We start from the raw sequence: 22,417 nt of genomic DNA, 5'->3' as shown, positions 1-22,417 counted from the left end.
ATTTATGTATAGAATGATCCTTGAAAAGTTGAGCCGTCGACAGGGCAAACCCAGTGCTTACAATACTGAGATGAGGTGGTTTTCGAAAGCTTTTCGCCAGCCCAAAACTCGGCGAGAAATCGATCGACAAATTTAAAGCCATGATCTGGGACAATCCTACTGACGATATGCTACCAAGTTATGGTAAGTTTTTTTTAAAAGAAAAATTAAGAAATGACTTCATGTGGAGTGATGTCGTGATGTGTAGGCTTATTTTTCCAGGTATATCCTGAACTAGTACTGGAACCGGCTAAAATATGCAATAAAGTTTATGTAATTTTTAAGATAAACAAAACGAAAATGCGTGCACGGGCCCGAAAAAGTAAAATGATGTAAAATAGAAAATGGGATATGCTTATTTTGTAGCTGAAAAAATGCTATTAGGGTTTTAGACATGGTGTCGAAGGGTGGAAAGGGGGTTGGGGGGGGGGGGGGTTGGGGGGATGCCATCTCCAATACAGTATCACAGTTTTGTTGAATTAGAAACCAGTGACGCTTAGAACTTTATAATCTTATATACATTCTTTGTCCGCTAGCAGCCTACTCCAACTCCACTTTTTTAGGTCTATTACCCCACTCCCTTAGAAAATATTTAATAAAGCCTGATGAAAAGTATATCATGTTGTTACTAATTAACAGGATTGACTGCAGATGAGCTTGCCTGTCTTGCTGCATCGGGAATGCAAGGCTGGGTCTATACTGATCACGTCACATGGGTTTTAAAACAGCTTAATGACATGCAAAACGATACCATGCTACTATGCCCAATGTCGTTGTTAATATCTACAATGAGATGATGAGGAAAGCTAAGTTACTTAACCCTGGACCATTAAAAAGGCTGGTTTTCACTCTGAATGTGGGACAAAGGAATGGCAAAACTTTCATTGGCAACCCTCAAAATGGTGGTAATCATTGGGTACTGGTAGATGTTGAGCTGCGACCTTTCATGAAGATCATATACTGTAAGATGCTGGCTTGGCAACCTCCCCCAGACATCATTGATGTTGTCAATGATTTTGCACGGTACATTCCACAAGTTGGAACGCACAAAAAGAGTCATTTGGTGCTTGCCCACTCTCCCAGTGCGACTAATTGGCAGGGTCATGAATGTGACTGGCGATGCCGTAACTATTCCCTGCAAAGTTGCACTGATACATGTGGTGTTATTACTCTGGTGAACGCAGCTGTGGTAGCCTTGCACAGCCCTCTTTTCTGATGGTTAACGGGTCCAGTGATCAAAGAATCGATCTTCTTGCAACACCTGACCCAATACTGGTTATATTTTGTGTCGCCCATGAGCAGAGACGAAGCCATATTCTTGTCAGTGTGAAACAAATTTTTAGTTTGTTTATTGTGGAAGTGCCACAACTTCCACTGATGACCACTCCATCTTTCCCTCACCCCCATTAGTGGTCATTATATGGTTTTACACATTGTGCTGGCATTATTTTGAGCATAATAGCGAGGCAAAAGAATCTAGCATTACGCGGGAATAACAGTGACAAAAACTGGCCGATGTCTTTTGAGCATAATATATAGTGAGATTTTTTGATCATCAAGCATTTGCATAATGACAACAAATTTGAGCATTATGTGTAAAACCCTATTTCATGACCCATTTCCAGTACTATTCTGATATTTACAACACATGTTTGCAAACACAAAATCCTTTAACAACAGAAAGACAACAATGTTGGAAAGGAATACTCCTTCTAACATGAACCAAATGCACTGCCCCATGAAAAATGCAGGACATGTGGTTAGTGTAGTACAAAGATAGAAGAGTGCTTTTAGAAACCTTTTGACCTAAGTTTTCATCTCTTAAATGGCCCTTGTGATATGATCAGTAGCAGGCTGTACATGTTTTCATGACAATTTGAACAGCTAGAGATAACTGTGCAACCTGACACTAGCCTTCTAGCAGGCTACTGCCATATTGGCTTATGATATTGGCTTATGTTATCCACAGGTCTTTAGCTTCCTCATTGTGAAGAACATCATCATAATTTACTTTGATCAAAATGAAAAAGATCACCAGGGATAATGAAAACCTGGATCTGCAGGTCCCTTGGCAAAATTGTTTGTTTGATGCTGTGCTAAGTAGAGAAGATGATGTCATTATTTAGAGCATTTAGTGCAGGAAACATTTTCACACTAGAAAATATATGAAATCATTACAGGTCAGACTAGTGAAATTTTAAAAGCTGATTCTAACTGTTTCTGGACAACCCATATGGAACATGCCAGGTCTCTTTCAACTGAAATCATTTTGTTATTAGCAAAAAAAGGACAGAGCAGTCATTCAAGACTATTCCAGCAGCTTGTATTAATAATAATATTAGACCATGTTTTTCATGTTCTGTAAAATAGAACAGGGATAAGCATGTGAAATCATTATTGGCATGAGGTGAAACTAGTCTTGCGTTTCACACATTTAATTTCAGTGAGCTATCACAATACTGGGCATCGTGCTTTGCATAAATATTTGATCAATCAGCTCATTTCCGTAGGATTTTTATCAACTTGATCCCCACCACAGATATATGTATGTACATGTACATGTAAGTACTGAACGGCACAGTGCGAACTATATTGATTTTGCAACAAGTTTACTATTAATTTAATATTTTTTTGCCATACATGGCTCGAGTAACATTCTAAGGAAAATTGGACTCTGAGTACATGTCTGACATCTACTGTCATTTCAATATTGTCATATAGTTATTTCATATTGTTCTAGAGTTTTTACTGCTTTTAAGCAACAAATCTGAAACAAACATTACATGCAGAAACAAAAAAAACAGATAAATATTATTATATATTATATTATATATTTTCAGGCTGTCAATGTTGGTATGTGTGTGGAATTATAATGGGATTACGGTATGAAATTCTGTATTACTGCATTAAATACACGACAAGCCGTTATGATTATTATTAATCAAATTAAAGAAACTACATATAATTTCTACATACACAACACAAGCTAAGGTTCGTTTACTAGTAACAAATAGGTCAATGAATTGCAAGATAATAAATACCGTGGTGCACAACCGATCTGATGAGCAAAAATTTCTCTGACTGAGACGTTCGAGGGATAATTTGTGTTTCCTTTCAGAAATATTTCGAGAAAACGTGGGCTGGTGGTCGCTAACTGCGTTTTAAAGCTGAAATCAACCAGGCGTTTCAAGTGTTAGAGACCAGGCTCCCACTATCTGATTATATTTTGGCCCACAATACATTTCGATCTCGATATTCTTTCGTTCCCGATGCATTTTGGGGTTGGGAGACGCGCTGTCCCTAATGGCATGTGCAACGCTACAATGTGGAAGTATGACTTACAGGAGGTTCGCTCGCTTCCGATGCTGAAAGAAATCTGGAATGACATCCATATCAAATGTTCCGCAGGCCAAGTGATAGTTGTAGATGACTTCTGCTCGATTTACAAAGCCACCATTTTCAGTGCTGAACAGATGATTTTAGGAATCGAAGCTTCGCGGTTCGTCGAATCTCTACCGTTGAAAGATAAATTATTTCCGTTTCTGACCTCTTCGAATTCGATCTTAACTTGCCGGAATTGAACCTACTTTCGGCACTTTCCTTCTTAGGTATCTCGACTTGTGTATGAAGTGTATGAGTGTATCGCTGACCAACAACATGGTTGTTGACAAATATTATGTTTTCGTTCGACGATAAGAGAGCTGAGAAGTACAACCTACGAAGAAAAGGGTTGAATAATTCGAAATAAAAGCAATGTTTTGTCCTTGAAAACTTGTGTAAAGCTTGATTAATCGAGTTTCGCCCGCTGTATTTCCTTATTAATCAAAAGGAATCATAAACAGCTTGCTAATCAGCTATGGCTCGTTCAAAATAAAAAAAATAATTTGCAATAAATGGAATTAAGAAAGCAGAAGCTTAATGGGAGAAGAAAGGTATGTTTTGCTTCAATGTAAGTGGTAATAAATAATCGTATTGGTTCCCTGTACCAGGTCTCACTTCCAGCAAATTCTTGTTCAACTTACAAATCGAAGATGAAATATGTACTGTGTGGATCTATTTAAATTTGTAGTCAATATGGTAAACACAATTTTGGTCTTGCTCAACTTCCTTGAATGTGTTTGAAGTAAAAGGTCTGTAAATGACTTTGCCTCAGACATTGCCACTGGCAATATCAATGTTCAAACTGATGAGAGTTTGAGATTTCTCTTCACCTAGTACTTAGGTGCTGGATGTAACTTGTATTTGCTCCAAGTGTCCATTCCTTGGTTCTCAGTACATGTGAGGCCATGTAAAAGGGATATCGGGCTCAATGGAAAGAAGGCTTGGTTGAGTTACATGAAATGAAATTTCATGCTTTGGACAAATTATATACCTCATGCTATTTAAAGTGGTTGCAACTAAAATTGAAGAAGCTAGTCATAAAAGGGGATAAGTGACGATTTTGGTTGCTTTTCTTTTTTCTTGCTCCAAATTAGCTGAATTTTTGCATGTGGTCTTCAATGTAATAGAAAAACGTGTTCCTGTATTTTTGCCGCTGGTTTTTGCTTCGCTTTATAAAGACGCCGCTAGGAAAACCGAGTGGTTTTTTGCATACGCAATATCCTGAAAACGAAGCAAGGTTTAGCGCAAAAACTACGGGACATTGCTAAACATACCTAAACAAAACTCTATGCGAAATTTGGAGCATTTTCGACAAAGTTCACTTTTGATTAAAATACCTAACGCCCTGTTCCCGCCGAGGCTGCAAATAAACGAAGCCGGGCCTTTGTTATGATAAACAGAGCCGATCCTTTGTTATAATAACCAAGCCGAGCCTTTGTTATAAGTCGAAGTCTCGCCTCGGTTTATCATAACAAAGGATCGGCCCGCCGCGACCGCAGGGACTTTAATCTCACTTAGAAAGCAGCAAAATGTCAATTTCACGCAACGTATAAGCTCAAAAATGTTGATTTTAGGTCAAAAAAGGTTTAAATGTTGATTTCACGTTAACGGGTGACGGCAAGGATGTTGGTTTCACTTAGAAACCAGTAAAATGTCAATTTCACGCAACGCATAAGCTCAATGATGTTGATTTCAGGTCTAAGTAGGTTAAAATGTTGATTTCGCGTAAACGCGTGACGGCAAGGATGTTGGTTTCACTTAGAAAACAGCAAAATGGTAGGAGCCCATGATGGGCTCCTGAAAATGGTAATTTCACGCAACGTGTAAGCTCAAAAATGCTGATTTCAGGTCAAAAAAAGGCGTAAATAAAAATAAAATGAAACAAATAAACATTTCAATAAACACTTTTTCAAATACGGCAACGTCTTCAATGGCTAAAAAATCACGAGATAAAACATAGTTTTCGACAAACGCGATCGTAGCTTGATGTCACGCACCGCCATAACTTCCAAGTTCAAAATGCGCTGGTACCTCTTATGCCTGATGAGGATAACAACTTTGGCGGCTGTCTAGTTTTGGATTTAAGAATTTGATGACTCCACGTGAAAACGCTCTATAAATAGGGCTGACAGATTAACAGATTAACCCTTCTGCGCAACGTACGGGTCTCCATACATCTGCATGTCCCCTGATCCCAGAAGCTCAAAACACTACAAATCATGCCGATTTGAAATAAAATCAACGCAAACTGGATCACAGATCTGTTACAATCGATCGCCACTTGCTGGCCATTATTATGTTTAAATCTAGTTACCAGTTCGAGAAACGTCCGCAGAACGTAATCGCAATGCATGCCGGGAAGGGTCTTTACACTTCGTGCGCGGGAAGACATGGCGGTCGATACAAGACAAATTTTATGAGTCTAAAACCAGTTCTCGCTTTCCAAACTTTGACGCTAGCAACGCTTGGCAAATGGGCCACAACTCACCAGAGGGTATTTTTCTTGGGCAAGAACTGCTCTTGGACTTTGCTACCTGGCTCGATCTGACTTCGAACGCCGATAACACGATTACGGTATATCAGCTGCCTTCGAAGTTTCAGAACACATTTTGATTCTTTAAAACGTGCTGATGACTTACGGGTTTATCGAGGCTTTATGATGCCTCTCAACCACCAGGTAGGCACACAAGGTACTGTAAAACAATGCTTAAGATCTTAGTTGACAGAGCTCTAATGCGGCACATCTCTTTTTTGTTTGATGGCATTTCGTTTGACGCTCGATCGATTCACGTGTTGTGTTCACGTCACAATAACCGGTGTAAACAATCCGTTCCCAGATTTCCGCTCTATATGCTGTGGGATTTGGTTTTGACTTCATACACTATAAACAGTCTGCCTGTTTGCTGTTCAACAAATAAACTCCTAAAGACATGGCTAGGAAAAGCCAAGTTTTTTGCCTACGTTTTAACTCGAAAACAAAGCAAAAACCAGCGACAAAAATACAGAACCACATTTTTCTATTACATTGAAGCCCACATGCAAAACTTCAGCTAATTTGGAGCAGGAAAAAAGAAAAGCAACCAAAATCGTCACTTATCCCCTTTTATGACTAGCTTCTTCAATGCTCCCTCATCATAGGCCTGCAATGCGTGCAGAGAGCATTATAATCTAGCTCTCTGCACGCATTGCAGGCCTATGATGAGGGAGCATAATTATTGCAGATGGGAGATGTGAAAAAAAAAAAAGACTTACATTTACTTGCAAATAATAATTCAATTCCAAAGTATGCTTTTTTAAAAACCAAATACTTGCAAAGTACTGACAAACACAACAAAAAACCAGCAAAATAGCACAAAAACCATATTCTGGAAACAGCGGTCAACACTAAGTTCACTAATAAATTAGCAAATAAAACTGGAAGATTGTGAATGATAGACATGGTGAATAAGCAATGAATGAATAGCTCATGGTCCTGACATGCCTTCATTGCATGTCCTCATATCACACCTCTGCTGATGTTTAAGGTTCAACGTAACTTGTGTAAACTTAAGGGAGCTCTTCACCCAAAACAGTGCTATGTAGGTCATTTGAAATATGTCAGTTTAAAATTTGTTATTTACTGCAAGTCCTGTGGTCAACAACACAGTGATCATGTACTGATATTAACATTTCCTACATTGGCTGTTAAAAATTTTGCCAAAAAAAACAGTCTCCACAGCACTTCCTCGTGTCAACTCGTAATGACTGTGACCAAATGAATTCAGAATAATCTAGCATGTAGCTGTATCTTAGATCATCTATAGTGAGATGTTTTGACTGAGATAACTAAATCGTAACAACATTTTAAAATAAAAGTAGATGCACTATATTGAACAATTGCAGTAGCTTTTAAAACTTGGGATTGCCATGCAGCTTTCTAAGTAGTCACTTGCATTATGCCATTATGTGTTCTGTTTTGGTCTATTCCATTCTAAATTTGATATCCTAAACAGCAGCATGCTGTAGCTTTCCCTGTTTGATCACTACAGTGTAAGTGGATAAATTTAGTTCTTGGGAAATCATGATAGCAAAGTTAACTCCAAGCCCATAGTCTTTTAAAATACCAATTGGTAATTCAGCATTTACTTCAAACACATTGGCTCGTTCTGCTCCAGGTGGGTTGACAATTATGCGGAACTATACACATGAAACACCTATTATTTATTGATTTAAGCTTATGTATAGTGTCCCACTACTACCAACATTCAAAGGAAAACAAGCATAAAGAAGTGGGAGATCAAAATAATCAGCCATAGATGACTGAACAATAACATCCCATCCCAGAGTAGTAAATTTCTGTTTGAGATAACAATTCAAGACAAGCAGTGATCATGATAGTGAAAATTCACTGTAAATGAGCTGATATCTTTAATGGACTAGCATCCAAAGCAGGATCCAAAAATCTTGAACATCGGCCAAACAAACCGATGACATACGCACTACAAAAAAAATAATAAACATGAAAACATTAAGATATAACAAGCTGACCAAGCTGAACCACAAAATCAAACTCTTAAAACAAGGGTAGAAATCACACAATCACTCCCGCGAAATACCGCGAACATCTGACAAATCAAGGAAAATGCCCCAGCTTCAAGTCCGATTTTGACCGTTAAAACGGCGGGGCCCGCCTGGGCCCGCCGGACTTTTCTTAACGTTCAACTCTCGAACTAAAGTTTCACGCAAAAATAATTCACAATACTGATCCCTGTTACCCCGCAAACGACCAAAAGAATATCCATGTCAAGCGCGTGTGGTAAACAAACGTTTTCAAAATAGCATGATTTCCATTGACTAGTTCTGATGCAAAAATTCCTTACCTGCACTTGAGGCTTGGCAAACAACTGGTCTAGATATTACACTAGCAGGTCCTAGGAAAGGTTCGTTTGATTCTCATGATGAGTGCAGAAATCGGTCGAGAAACGACAACCTACTCTCCATTCGCAGCGAAAAATGTGTCCGCCATTGCTCCGGCTGAGACGACATATCATTGGTCAAATACTGTCACGTGAACCGTGTCCAACACCGCCTGGCTGTACCTTGGGTGGTAAAGGGTTTTTTTAACCGCGCGGCCATGGGCCGAGCGCGGTTCATGTTCTACCCTTGGTTTATTTTTTTTTATTAACCGCGCGGCCATGGGCCGAGCGCGGTTCATGGTTTACCCGTGGTTTATTTTTTTTTTTTTTTTTTTTTTTGTCGGTGACCAGACGCAGACCTCCGCTCGGCCAAACTTTGAGTCACCCAACGTGTGATGTTTTTCCGCCAGAAGCTGTTAAAACATAAACACACGAACAATTTTACGGATATTGTTTTCTTTTTTGTGGGTAAAATATATTTTCTTTTCGCTTTATCAAAGCGTTGGATTTAAAGGGAATAATAAATACGCTGAAAAAAGGTATTACGTCAGCCATGGAATGCGCTGACGTTGCAGCTTTCACTTTCGCTACGTGACAAATAAGATCGTGTTTACTTTGGAAGTTTATTTCGGCAGAAGCGACGGTCATTAATTTATTTGTAATTTTGCGAGTATTTCTTGCGGTTTTAGGCAAATGAAGTAAATCCTGTTTCATCGCAGCGAGTTCATAGATCGGAAAGAAAATTAAATGTTTGGAAGCCAAGCAAAGAACGTGTCAGAACGTGCAAAGATTACGTCATTGATAGGGAAATAACCACCGTACTAAAGATAGCCGTAGATAACGCAATTCTTGAATTATGTGACTCGTGTGACTTCTTTGCTAACCCTTAACTCAAGGGAAAAAAACAATTAAATTTAATCGTGACTTTAAAGGAAGAAAGCGGTTTGTAATAGTGTTCGTATCTTCATGCCCACACATATCCCGAAGAAACTTCCAGATTAAGACTATTACGTCATCGGAGATGTCACAACGGCTACGACTGATGGTGCGATAATAGAGTTTATGTTGATCAAGTGCTGTGTTGTCTACAGTAATCAATGAATCATCAAAGATTGCTTTGGAACATGCACTGCGTTGCGACTGTAGTACTAAGAAAACAATTAAATATTAAAAGCGCGGTTATAAGATCTAACAGATCCTCTTGTTTTTTCGCAGTTTTGTCTGCGACCAGACCCAAGCTTCCACTCGGCCAAATTTTGAGTCACGCAACCTGTGATGTTTACTCGCCAAAAGCTGTTGAAACATTAATGAATCTCATCTCCGATACTGACTTTCGCGGGAAAAAATTAAAAACCCAGCGTTCGTCAAAAATTATATTTTTTCAGCAGAAATTTCGCTCGGAACATATACATATTTATGTTCCTTTGAATCGTCGATGAAATGACCTTTTCCGGATATTTTTTCTTTCGGGGTCAACAAAAACCTCCGATTACAAAATCACGCCGAACCCACACGCTGCCAAAAAATCTCTTCAAAACCCTGACTTCGAAGCGATATAACACTTCAGCGTTAATAGCTACCACACATCGGCAGGCGGTAAATCTATTCGTTAACAATCCAGCCTTATCGTGTTAAAATTTCAGCGAAATCGAACAAAACCAGAATTAATTAGAATTTTTTTGTGACCTCACTCCCCAGACTTGATCTAACAAAGGAAGCAACGGTCGCCCATAGCAACCGAAAAAAGCCGAACGTTTCGGCCAAAAATCTCCAGAATTATCGCCTGAGATCTTAAACTTGACTGGGAACATCTTTTTCGAACTTTTTTCAACTGATTTAGACGAAAGACTGGCCTCGGCGGGCTACAAGAAAGACCAAGAGAAAAACAGAACAAGACAGCAGAACAAGCCGATAACATCTCATCGCACGGCTATCGGCACGAAAACGAAAATACAGCTTACTTCTGGATAAATTCAGCCTTAGAAGCCAGCAACCGGCCCCAAATTACTTTCTGTATCCTAACAAATGTCCTGATTTCCATCTCCGAAAGATTTTGCCCCAATTTTGAGCAAATAAACATTTCGTCGACGGTGACCGCCATTACGGTGGCTTGCATACTAAATTAGCTAACTTGACAAAATTCTCCCGAGGGGGGGATATGACGAAAAGAGCTGAAAGATGGCCTATAATTGGCTAATGATGAGATCATCGAAAGTAACGCCAATTTTCTGTCACGTTTTCAATCTGTGGTCACTGGAGTGACCAAAATCGATACATCGGTCGGGATAGAGTTTTGTTATTAAATTATATGACTTGTGTGACTACTTTGCTAGCCCTTTACTCGTGGAAAACACCAATTAAATTTAATCATGACTTTTAAGAAAGAAAGCTGTTGTTAATAGTGTTATTATCATGTCATTCATATCGCTCATGCCCATACATATCCCGAAGAAAGTTCTACAAAGATTAAGACCATTAGGTCATCGGAGATTTGTCAATGGCTACCACTGATGGTGCAATAATAGTTTGTGTTGATCAAGCGATGTGATGTCTACAGTAAGAAAAGAATCATCAATAACTGCTTTGGAATGTGCACTGCGTTCCGACGGTAGTGCTAAGCAAACAGTTAAATTTTAAAAGCAAAAAAAAAAAAAAAAAAAAAATTTTAAAAGCGCGGTTATAAGATCTAACAGATCTTCTTGTTTTTTTTTTTGTCGGAGACCAGACGCAGATCTCCACTCAGCCAACTTTGAATTACGCAATCTGTAATGTTTACTCGTCAAACCTTGTTTCTTCAGGGTCAACAGAAATCTCAGATTACAAAATCACGCCGAACCTACACGTTGCAAAAAAATCTCTTCAAAACCCTGACATCGAAGCGATATATCACTTTAGGGTTAATAGCTACCTCATATCGGCAGTATTAAAATCTATTCGTTGACAATCCAGCTTCATCATATTAAAATTTCAACGAAATGGAACAAAACCAGAACTAAATATTATTAGATTTTTTTGTAACCTAGCTTCATTGCGTGAGTCGACAAAGGAAGCGACGGTCGCCCATAGCCACCGAAACACATTAACATAACCAGTGAACCTACGTTTCGGTAAAAAAAATCCAGGATTATTGCCTGAAAGCTGAAAATTCAAGAGGAACATCTTTTTCGAACTTTTCTCAAGTTATTTAGACGAAAAAATGACCTCGGCGGACTCCAAAAGAGAACGAAAGAAAAAACAGAACGAGACAGTGAGAAGAGCCGATAATTTATTCACCGCGTGGCCTTCGTTACGTTCACGTTAAAAAAACCTTACTTCTGGATAATTTCAGCCTTACAAGTCGGCAACTGGTCCCAAATTACTTTCTGTATCCTTACAAATGTCCTGACTTCCATCTCCGAAAGATTTGGCCGCAATTTTTTAGCAAATAAACATTTCGCCGACAGCAATCACCATTACGGTGGCTCGCAACTAATTCGCTAACTTTACAAAACCTCCCGAGGGGGGGATATGACGAAAAGAGCTGAAAAATGATGACCGGAAATAGAGTAATTTTCTCAGCTTCCAGTGTGCCAAATTTGCTGGAAATAGGTTCAAAACCGATATTCTTTTTTCGTTTTTTTTTTTCTTCGGGTCACTCATGCTACAAAAACAGTTAACTTTTAAAAGCGCGGTTGTAAGATCTTAAAGATCTTCTTGTTTTTGGTTTCGTGGCGAAGCCGCGATCGACAAGAAAAAGAACCCACCCAGGTATAATTGATGAATATTGATATAAATTGAAGTCTTGCAATATTTCAGGTGATCACGGTTCAGTAAGTTTGACAGACAGACAGAGATGGACAACCTGTATTTAAGCAAGGTGAGCAGATATTTAAAGGTAGCTCGCCAAATTGAAGGCTAGTAACTCATAACAACTTTCTGTCGAAAGGAATTCTAGTTTACTATCAGGAAACAAGTCAAATTCGACTGGAAATAATTCCACCTATGTTCAACCATGACACCCAAAGGCAAGTTTTTAATGAGGCTCATAACATTGATTAGTATGCAAACTCCGGTTTTAGCGTCTGAGCGAAAATGATCTCTGAACAAACGTTCGTTAAAGCCTGGTTCACACTAGCGACAAAACGACATCGAAATAACGACATAAGGAAAAGATCAGTTTTATCCTGAGTGTTATCTTTATGCCGTTCTGTTCATGCTGTTATGTTACTAATACATGTTTGTCATTATGTCTACATGTTCACACTACAAACATCGAGATAACGTCCTTTTTGTGTCGTTCGTGACGACGTCGTTTTGTCGTTATGTCGCTAGTTTGAACCAGGCTTAAGCCCTGGCGAAACGGACAACATATTAGTCAATGAAACTGGCAGGATTTTGGCTGAAGAAATGGTTTAAGTTTTTGCGACCTGCGTGCACTTGAGTGGAAACTTGCGAGTCCGTTTGGCCACCCAACGCAAGTCTCTACGAAATTTCAACTTGCGGGCTACTTGCGACTACTTGCCAGTCCGTTTGGCCAACTGAGATTTAAGAGAAAATCACTTTCTGTTCCCATCTCACAGCTAGAAACCGTGACACCTTTTTACTGATCCAGTAAGTGAAATGCGGTTAGAAGTAAAGATAATTATCTTTGTACTTTGATTGTTGCAATCGGTAGACGTTGATTATTCAGTTGACTTAAATACATTTCGTGTTCAGTTTTTACGTGTTTAGTGAACACTTGTGCAGAGTTTAAACTGGAAACATTGAAAGGAGTGCGCAGGTTTCCTTTGTTTCAGAGGCTACAGTTTCTTCGTTCCAGGATCAAAAAATTTTCCAATTAGGTGTAGGCCAAAACGATATTAAAATTCCCAAACAATTGAAATACGAAAATTCCTGAGTATATTTTAAGTTATTCAAAATATGCTTCTACATAACGGAGTTATTGTGGTTTCTCAGTGCCACCTGCTGGTATCCTCAATTGAAATACAGAAATTCCTAAGTATGTCCTGTTAAGCTTCTACAAAAGGGAGCTATTTATATTGAATGCCGCACTTGTATCCTTGATATCTGTTTGTGGTGAAATCGCCCAGCCGTCTCGAGCTCCGTCCGCAAAATTAAAATAAAATGTTAGTGCTGAATTCGATTCGTTTATGTCTATGGAGAGACATGCCACTTCGGTGTGCAAATCAGCTTTTTACCAGCTTTTATCCCCACATAGACACATCGCTGGTTTTAATTTATTTGCATTGGCTGCTTCTTAGAGAACGTGTTAATTTTAATATTTTTTTTGTTGAGTTATAAGACAAACATGGTTGGCACCTACTTATTTGGAAGATCTTATTAAAACTGAACCAGTCAAGTGTTAACGAGTGTAAGCCGAAAAATCTACTGACCATGCGAAAATATGAATCAGAGAGCTGTAGACCGATCCCTCTCTGTCGCAGTACTGTGGAACATTTTACAAGATAAGATAAGATCAGTAGCCTTGAAATGGTTTAAGTTTTTGCGACCTGCGTGTACTCGAGAACTTGCGAGTTCGTTTGGCCACCCAACGCAAGTCTAACTTAGGGCTACTTGCGACTACTTGACAGCCCGTTTGGCCAAAGATTTAAAAGAAAATCACTTTCTGTTCCCCTCTCACAGCTAGAAACACCTTTCAATGATCCAGTAAGTGAAATGCGGTTAGAAGTGAAGATAATTATCTTTGTACTTTGATTGTTGCGATCGGTAGACATTGATTATTCAGTTGACTCAAATATATCCGATTTGTAGAAAAACGGACGTTCGTTATAACGTAGCTCGTGTTTTTCCGTGCTTGAACACTTGCGCAGAGTTTAAACTGGAGACACTGACAGAAGTGCGCGGGTTTCCTTTGTTTCAGAGGCTACAGTTACTTCGTTCCAGGATCAAAAAAGTGTACAAATACGGTATGGGCCAAAAACGATTAAAATTCCCAAACAATTCAAATACGAAAATTCCTGAGTATATTTTAAGTCATTTAAAATATGCTTCTACATAACGGAGTTATTGTGGTTTCTCAGTGCCACCTGCTGGTATCCTCAATTGAAACACAGAAATTCCTAAGTATGTCCTGACTTATTTCGAAATATTCTTCTACAAGACGGAGCTATTTATACTCAATACTAGCTCTTTCCTGCCGCACTTGTATCCTTGATATCTGATTGTGGTGAAATCACCCAGCCGTCTCAAGCCCTCCGCAAAAATTAAACGTTGGTGTTGAATTCGAGTCGTTTATGTCTATGGAGAGACATGCCACCTCGGTATGCAAATCAGCTTTTTACCAGCTTTTATCCCCACATTGACACATCGCTGGTTTTAATTTATTTGCACTAGCTGCTTTTTAGAGAAAGTGTTAATTTTAATTTTTTTTTTGTTGACTTAAAAGACAAACATGGTTGGCACCTACTAATCTGGAAGATCTTATTAAAAATGAACCAGTCAAGTGTTTACGAGTGTACGCCGAAAAATCTACTGCTCATACGAAAATATATGAATCAGAGAGCTGTGGACCGATCCCTCTCTGTCGCTTGCCCCAGTACTGTGGAACAGCACACAAATAAGATCAGACAAGCCAAACTGATGGACTCTTTAAACCTCTTTGAAAAACACATCTTTCAAAACAAGCTTCTCAGTTATACATGAATTAGTATGTACACTAACTGTAACTTTTCGTCCTGTTCTAAAATTTTTAAATATTTTCTTGTGCGTGTACCTTATTATAGGAATATAACGAAGCAGGTTAACAACGCGAACAAAATTTACGCGTTATAAAATTAACGCGAATTTTCGAAAAGTTATGTTTACATACCTTTTATTAACGCGAATATCCGTGTGGTACGTTTGCATAATTAAGACGCGAATTTGATATTTTTCGTACTTATTTCGTTAGAAAATAACAACATCCAACAACAAAATTTACTCTTTATTTCCAGCACAAAACACAAGGTAGCCATACAAACTAGGGCGTGAATGGGTCCAGGGTTGGAATGCGTCCCTTCCTTTTCTGGATATGCTTTGAACTCTTCTCTGCCATCGTGACGTTATCCGTCGGTACGAACTTTGACGGTGTTTGGTCAACGTTTAGAATAGGTTCATCGGGAATTTCGTCTTTAACTATAGCGGACGCTATATCATGTAGAAACGTTGCGTGTACTTCCAGCCAAGTTGCTTTGCTGATAATAAAGGTGTCGTAAAATAACGCTGCTTTCAATTAACGTCATTTTAATTAACATTGAGGTAAATTAAGATACATAAAATTAACGCGAATTTTTAAAATTCGCGTTAGTCACATGCATTGTTAATTTCCTATAATTAGGTATATTGTATTTTTTTTTTTCTTACGTTTTAAAGCGCAATTGGATCGAATTGGTGTTTTGAATTTCCGCGCTACATTTTATTATCGTGGTTGTTGACTTGTCGATCTACGCACCACTGCGTTTATAAATTTTTGGTCCAAAGACAATGGGAGTCACTTTTGAAATTTCCCATGCTTTTATTATTATTATTATTATTATTATTATTATTATTATTATTATTATTATTATTATTATTATTATTATTATCATCCTGGACTTGGCGTGAAATGAAAATTTCACTCACCGACTGTCTGCTATGTTTACGTGCCTTGATGGCGAAAGTGGCATCGTAACAAAGTGTAGCTTCGTAACAAAGTTTAGAAGTACCGAGTAAGGCGAACTCGTCGATGTCAAAGTAAATCTCAAACAGCAGCAGTAATTAGTTTGTGGTTTTGTGGCTTGCTCGCGTGTCCTGAACTTCAACCTGATTGGTCACAACACAAGCAACACTTCCTGAAAAAATTTCAGCTGTTCATGGCTTTCTGAAATTGACAGTAATATTAATGATAACGAGAGAGAATACATAATAGTATTATTAACTATATTATCTTTTACACATCCATGCTTTACAAATCCAGAACATGTTTTACAACACCAGTCCAGTCAATATTTTACAGTAGGTATATCGGCTAATTTGTTAAAGAACAAAAGTTCAATATTATAGAGAAATTTTTTTGGTGGAAATTCTTGATGGAAAAACTCGGTAAATACTTAATTTTCGTGTACTTAGGATTAACTTAGCTCAAAGACTTTCGTTGAGTTTCGAAGTTGGTTTCATTTAATTTTAATCTGGACGGCAATCTCGATCTAGGCTCAGTGTTTTGGCCAGGTGAAATATTCTCAATTTAGAGTTATATTTTCTACGAGGTAAAACCAGAGCAGACCTTAGTTCTTTGGTAGAGATTGCAGATGGGCAATGTTAGCTAAAGCTAAATATACAGTACACTTTACTTAAGAAGAGGTTTTTGTACGCGGAAACCTTTTATCAGAGGTCGGTTTCCTTCTAAGGAACTCTGATTATTACTTCAGAGTTTTACTTCGAAGAAAATATAACTCTAAATTAAGAACAGAACACACCAGCAACAGCAATAACTTGTTACAGGAAAATGGTCAGGTAAACTAGGTGACATTTCTCTCGAGAATGTTCGGAGTGTTTAGATTTCGTTGTTTTTCTTTGTCAGAAGGCTGTTGTATAGCTACTGCAACTATGTGTAAGATTAATAAAGTGTGTTATCGTTTGTCTCACGATGTAGTCACTTGAGATGTAGATCGTGACGTTTCGACTGCTTACTGCTAGTCTTCTTCAGGCGATAAGGTCGACTGATTGCACGGTATCATTTATATCACAAAGGTCGGCTGTGATTGGTGCATTTCGACCTCCTATTGTTCCATCGTTCCGGCGAGTAGTTGTTCCCTCAGTGGTCCGCTGTTGTACCGTTCTCCTGTTGTTGTGTTTCTTGATCGTGGGCATCCATGCTTCAGGAATTTCAATTCCACTATCCCTGTTGATGTTATTAGGGTGAAGTCTTATGTAAATAGCTTCCTTGACCCTACGTGTGTACCAGTGAGGATCTCGTTCAATAAACTTGACCTCATTCCAGATAGGATAGTGGCCGGTCTCGTGGGTGTGTTCAGAAACGGCGGAGGTCTGGGTACGGGCGAGTCGTATATCCCTGTCGTGTTCTTTTATCCTCTCCTGCATAGATCTCCCTGTTTCCCGATGTAGACTTTGCCGCACTCACAGGGAATCCTGTAGACAACACCATCTTGTTTAGCCGGGTTGACGGTGTCCTTTGGTCGCACTAAGTGTGACCGAAGTGTCGTGTCGGACTTGAAGACGGTGCGAATGCCCTGTTGTTCTAGGCAGCGGCGGAGAGACTCCGAAACTCCTTGGACATAAGGTAAAACGGCGGTGGATTTAAATTCCGCGACGGGCACTCTTCTTGGGGTTGTTCGTGCCTTTGTGATGTTCTGTACAAAAGAAGACGGATATCCGTTGGAAACAAGTACAGATGACAGATGTTTCTTCTCTCCAGCGACTACTGATGGTTTGGTCACGAGACGTTTAGCCCGGTCGTACAGACACTTCACAATACCGCGCTTTGCTGACTGAGGGTGGTGTGAATCATACGCTAGGTACTGATCAGTATGTGCTGGTTTCCTGTAGACGCTGGTGGTAAGGCGGCCATCAGGTTCTCCATAAACTGAGGTGTCGAGAAAGGCGATCTTGCTGTTATTCTCGATCTCCATGGTAAAACGGATTTTATGGTTGTTGACTGTTTAGGTATTGCAGGAAGTCGTCAACTCTGTCCCGATCCAGGATGGTGAAAGTATCATCTACGTAGCGTTTCCAGATCTTAGGCTTGCAAGGTGCGGACTCTATTGCTTGTTCTTCAAATATCTCCATGTAGAGATTAGCAATAACCGCTGATACAGGGCTCCCCATGGCTGTGCCATCTCGTTGTTCGTAAATCGATCCGTTGTACTGGAAGTACGTAGATCTTAATACGAAATCCAAGAGGTCCGCGATTTGAACTGGTGTAAGTGTCGTGCGGTCAGCCAGGTCTGCGTCGCTCTCCATTTTTTGTAGCGCGGCTTGTGCGGCGCCCTCGATCGGTACGTTGGTAAACAGTGACTCTACGTCGACAGACACCATGATCTCGTGGTCCTGGATCTCTTCACTGGCGATGGTGGAGGCGAAGTCAGTTGAGTTTTTCACTGTGAAGTTCGAGTTACCTGCAAGAGGAGATAATACGTTAGCCAAAAAAAGCAGACAAATCGTATGCAAAGGTGTTGACACACGACACAATTGGCCTAAGCGGTGTGTCGGCCTTGTGGATCTTCGGCAAACCATAGATCCAAGGTGGTGGTTTGTGTCGGGGTCTGATGTTATTATAAACCGCCTCTGATATGTGTCCATTTCGTTTCAGAGTTAGCAGCTTCTCAGATAGCTTCCGGGTCAAGCGGTCTGTCGGATCTTTGTTGAGCAGCTGGTATGGTCCGGAATCAATTAGCGCTGACATTTTTGCGTGGTATGTGTCAGCATCCAGGATTACGCTGGCGCGACCTTTATCAGCCGGAAGGACCATGATGGAGTTGTCCTCTTTTAGGCTTTTAAGAGCCTCCTGCTGTTCCTTCGTGATGTTGGGCGTGGGTGGTTGTGCCTGTTGAAGGATAGAGTCCGCACCTTGCAAGCCTAAGATCTGGAAACGCTACGTAGATGATACCTTCACCATCCTGGATCGGGATAGAGTTGACGAACTTAACAATTTACTGGCAGCGCCAAAGATTAGGAAACGTTAAATGCTATATGTTTGATTAAGTTAAGCCAACAAAACATACTTGATTAACCTGGATTTTATTAGTCCGGGCGAATCGACTCTTAGTCCGGGCGAATCGACTTTTTCTTCGGACGAATCGACTCAGAAATTGGGCGAAACGTCTTCGGGCGAAATGACCTGATACCGTATAGAAGATTGTATAGAAGAACGAGTTCTATTTTCCTGATCCGGGACTTCAATTTTGTTTGTTTGCTGGTGGTCAACGGGATGTCATATACTGAATGACGTTGTATTTAGAGCGCGTGGACCATTTAATCTGAATTTTAGTGAAATGATTTGATGAATTTTTGACTCTTTGGTACACTTCGGTGGCACCTCAGGCCACTCCGTGGTCGAACCATGGTTCGTATTGATGTTGTAATGATAATGATAATGATAATGATAATGAATAATCAACAACTTTATTTATTGAGGGTAGCACACAGCAGTAATAACTGAAAAACCAATGGCTCTCATATATATTATTTACAGAATAAAAAAGATGACGTGTTAAAAATTAAAACTATCGAAACTGATTCTCAAATATGCAACGATTATATAAAAAACTGAAATATGAGATACACTAAAATATTGAAAAGCAAAGCATTGGATCAAGTCTAACAATTAAAGCAAGAAAATTAAGGTGAAGTGAGACGCTGTAGAGCCAGAGCCCGGGGGGGGGGGGGGGGAGGGACCGGGAAGCTCGTCGTACTTTTCAGGGTTCAAGCAGTTTTGGTACCTCTTGGGGTGTTCAGCGTCAAAAGGTTCACAACGGGAGCTTTCGCGGTACTGTTTGGGGTATTGAGCCGAAAAAGAATGACTGGAAGTAATTAACAATCAACTTTATGAGTAGAAGGGTTTCAAAGCAATCGTCTTTATCGCTATTAAAAATTATGAAAGTGTCAGTTAATGTGTTGTTTTAGAACTGGTATCTCTTAGGAGTGAAAAAATTTCAAACCACGCCCACAAAACAGGAACTTGGTACCTCTAATATCTTAGGGGTTCTTTTCAAAGTTTCCGGCGAGTAACCCCGTCCTTTTCATATGGGAGTTCCCCCGGGGCCAGACTACCCATAGCGAGACCAAACAAGCCAGATCTGTCACCGAAGAAAAATGAAAAGGTGTGATTTGGAATTTACCGTTCCCAAATTTGACAAAAATCCGGCCATATCAGGTCAGCGGCTTTATATCGCAGAATATCAGTACGGTGTCTGATTGGTTAATTGTGAATTTGGGTAGGCTGAGCTTACATATCCTAGCTGTTATTGTAGTTGGCCACATTACCGTCCGAAGTAAATCAAATGGGAAATGTAGCTAGTATCGACAACGAAGACAGCAAAATGAGAAATAACCATAGGATCGAAACTCTGTATCAACAGGTTAACCAAGTTTATTAATACCAAATTAAGACAGAAAGCATGTTTCCACCCTGGTCCCAGAGGTTTTTCTTGATGAGAGATGAGAGAGCTGCGAGAGAGCCGCGAAGCGGTGAAAACACGAGTCGCGAAGCGGCGAGAAAGAAAAACCTCTGGTTACCTTGGACTTGAATCTCACTTTCATGCAGACGCCAGCTGTCAAACGCGTCAAATTGATAATTACAAAAGGGACCAATGGCAACTTAGCAATCACGTGCTTATCAGCCGCTAATGGTTTCCACTCGGGTGGCGGACAGTGGTATCACTTGACCTACTTTGCCGGGGTCAACGCGCGACGGTGTTTGCAAGAATCAATGTCTTCATCCGCAACGATCGCGAAGGTTCTGTCTTGTTAAACATTACTACGGAGCATGTTTCTCCACTTACTCGTTTTGTAAGAAGGACTCGGAACTTCCGAATAGAAAGGCACAAGCTTCTTGTCTTCGCTGCTCAAAGTGGCCACTGAAATGCCACGGTTTCGCAGTTCGCGGATATGAGAATCCACGAGAGACTTAGAGGACACACAACCAAAATTGTGGCATGATGAGGGTATGAATAACCTGACAGGTACAGGTATTTGCAGACACCAGGGAGCAACTGAAATATAATTGATTTTCCACGTCCGGTTGGCAGTATATGGCGAACAACACATCCTTGCGATTTATGACTGCGAGCAAGGCTTTCTTTTGATGTTCGGCGAGACTTTCAATCTCTGGAAAACGCTTCTCGAGTACCGAAGTCAAAATTTCTTCGAAGACACTGTCAGAAACATAATCCATGTCGAACACAGGCAAATCTTGAACGCGTATAAACTGAGAACTGAAGTATTTTGCAAACAAATTCCTTCCCTGGTATAGAGGCAAAATTTACCTCAAGAAGTGCAGTGACAGATATCCCCACCGTCCCCTCGGTATTACCAATCAAACGAACCAATCATATTGATTTGCGTGTTTGTAAAAATATCAGCCAATCCGAGGCGGAGGGTCACATCCTGACCCTCGCGTCTGCATGAAAATGAGATTCAAGTCTAAAGTAACCAGAGGTTTTTCTTTCTCGCCGCTTCGCGACTCGTATCAAAATCAAACCGGACTGTGCCAAAATTAAAACTGAGACCTTGCGGTATTGCCGGACGTAGTGATAGCGAGATCAATATGGCATTGAATGGCACTGAAGTGTGTTTGTTTACGTTTACTGTTTTGCTTCATGTAAGACATCACAAAATGTAACATTTCGCAACTACTTACATGACGTAATTTCAAAGTTTCATGTCAACCGCCATTATGGATGCGAAGCTTTATGCTTCGTTCTTCATCATATCACTTGATGAAACAACTTCGCTGCATGGCACTGAATGGCACTGAAAGCGGCAAAGATGGCACTGATTTCATGGTGATGATGAGCTCTCAACCGAAACACGTGAGATTTCTCTCGAAAATGTTCAGAATGTTTAGATTTCGTCGTGTTTCTCAGTCAGAGGGTTGTCAAAATACAATTTGCTGCTACATACGCTAGTGCACTGAAAATAAATGTATAGAAATGCGAGAAAGAATAAAAGAAAGTATTCAATTTTTCTGATCTGGGACTTCCATTTTGTTTGTTTGTTTATGGTCAAATGTTTCTCTCTTGTTGGTATTTCAGGTGAGTCGAGCCAAATTTATTCATAAAATCGAACCTAAGTACAAGTTTCCATCAATCTCTAATTCCAGCTTCTATTTCTGGAGTGAAAATGATGATAAAGACCCGGATGTTTCATTCGTTCCACTTCCACGGGTAACATCAGCACTCGATCTAGTAGATCCCAGTCTTCCCCGCCCCACTTGTATTTGTAGTTCTCAATATTCATTCCTAACGATGAAAAGATAACAGTTAATTAGAATAATTGTAATTGTTAGAATAAGGGGTGCAGAGCCAATGGAAACTTTATTCCTTTCTAAGGAAACACAGAGCAAACAGAACTAGAACAAATGGATAGAAAAAAATAATGAATTCATTACAAGGAAGACACTTCAAGAT

At 39.7% G+C, this 22,417-nt stretch overlaps 1 protein-coding gene and 2 long non-coding RNA genes across 3 annotated transcripts in view; 1 reads left to right on the top strand and 2 right to left on the bottom strand.

Annotated features, from left to right (window-relative positions):
* Positions 1-123: 123 nt before the first annotated feature.
* LOC149111924 (uncharacterized) lies at positions 124-3,810 on the top strand. The gene is made up of 2 exons (XR_016207194.1): positions 124-183; positions 679-3,810. It is a non-coding gene; the product is annotated as an uncharacterized LOC149111924 (long non-coding RNA).
* Positions 3,811-7,003: 3,193 nt separating this feature from the next.
* On the bottom strand, positions 7,004-11,557 carry LOC149111923 (uncharacterized). Its single transcript, XR_016207199.1, has 2 exons — positions 8,280-11,557; positions 7,004-7,898 (listed from the first exon to the last, which is right to left on the bottom strand). It is a non-coding gene; the product is annotated as an uncharacterized LOC149111923 (long non-coding RNA).
* An 8,791-nt stretch (positions 11,558-20,348) lies between these two features.
* Positions 20,349-22,417, bottom strand: part of LOC149111921 (beta-1,4-N-acetylgalactosaminyltransferase 3-like) — a 6,113-nt gene continuing 4,044 nt past the window's right edge. Inside the window, exon 4 of the mRNA XM_089289279.1 lies at positions 20,349-22,249. Coding sequence (XP_089145405.1) covers positions 22,101-22,249 — 149 coding nt within the window. The 3' untranslated portion in view covers positions 20,349-22,100. The remainder of the gene's footprint in view (positions 22,250-22,417) is intronic.

The sequence above is a fragment of the Orbicella faveolata genome, unplaced genomic scaffold (assembly GCF_042242905.1).
Source record: "Orbicella faveolata isolate gen_17 unplaced genomic scaffold, um_ofav_v1 contig_2, whole genome shotgun sequence".
Classification (NCBI taxonomy): domain Eukaryota; kingdom Metazoa; phylum Cnidaria; class Anthozoa; order Scleractinia; family Merulinidae; genus Orbicella; species Orbicella faveolata.
This window is presented reverse-complemented; position numbering and strand designations above follow the sequence as displayed.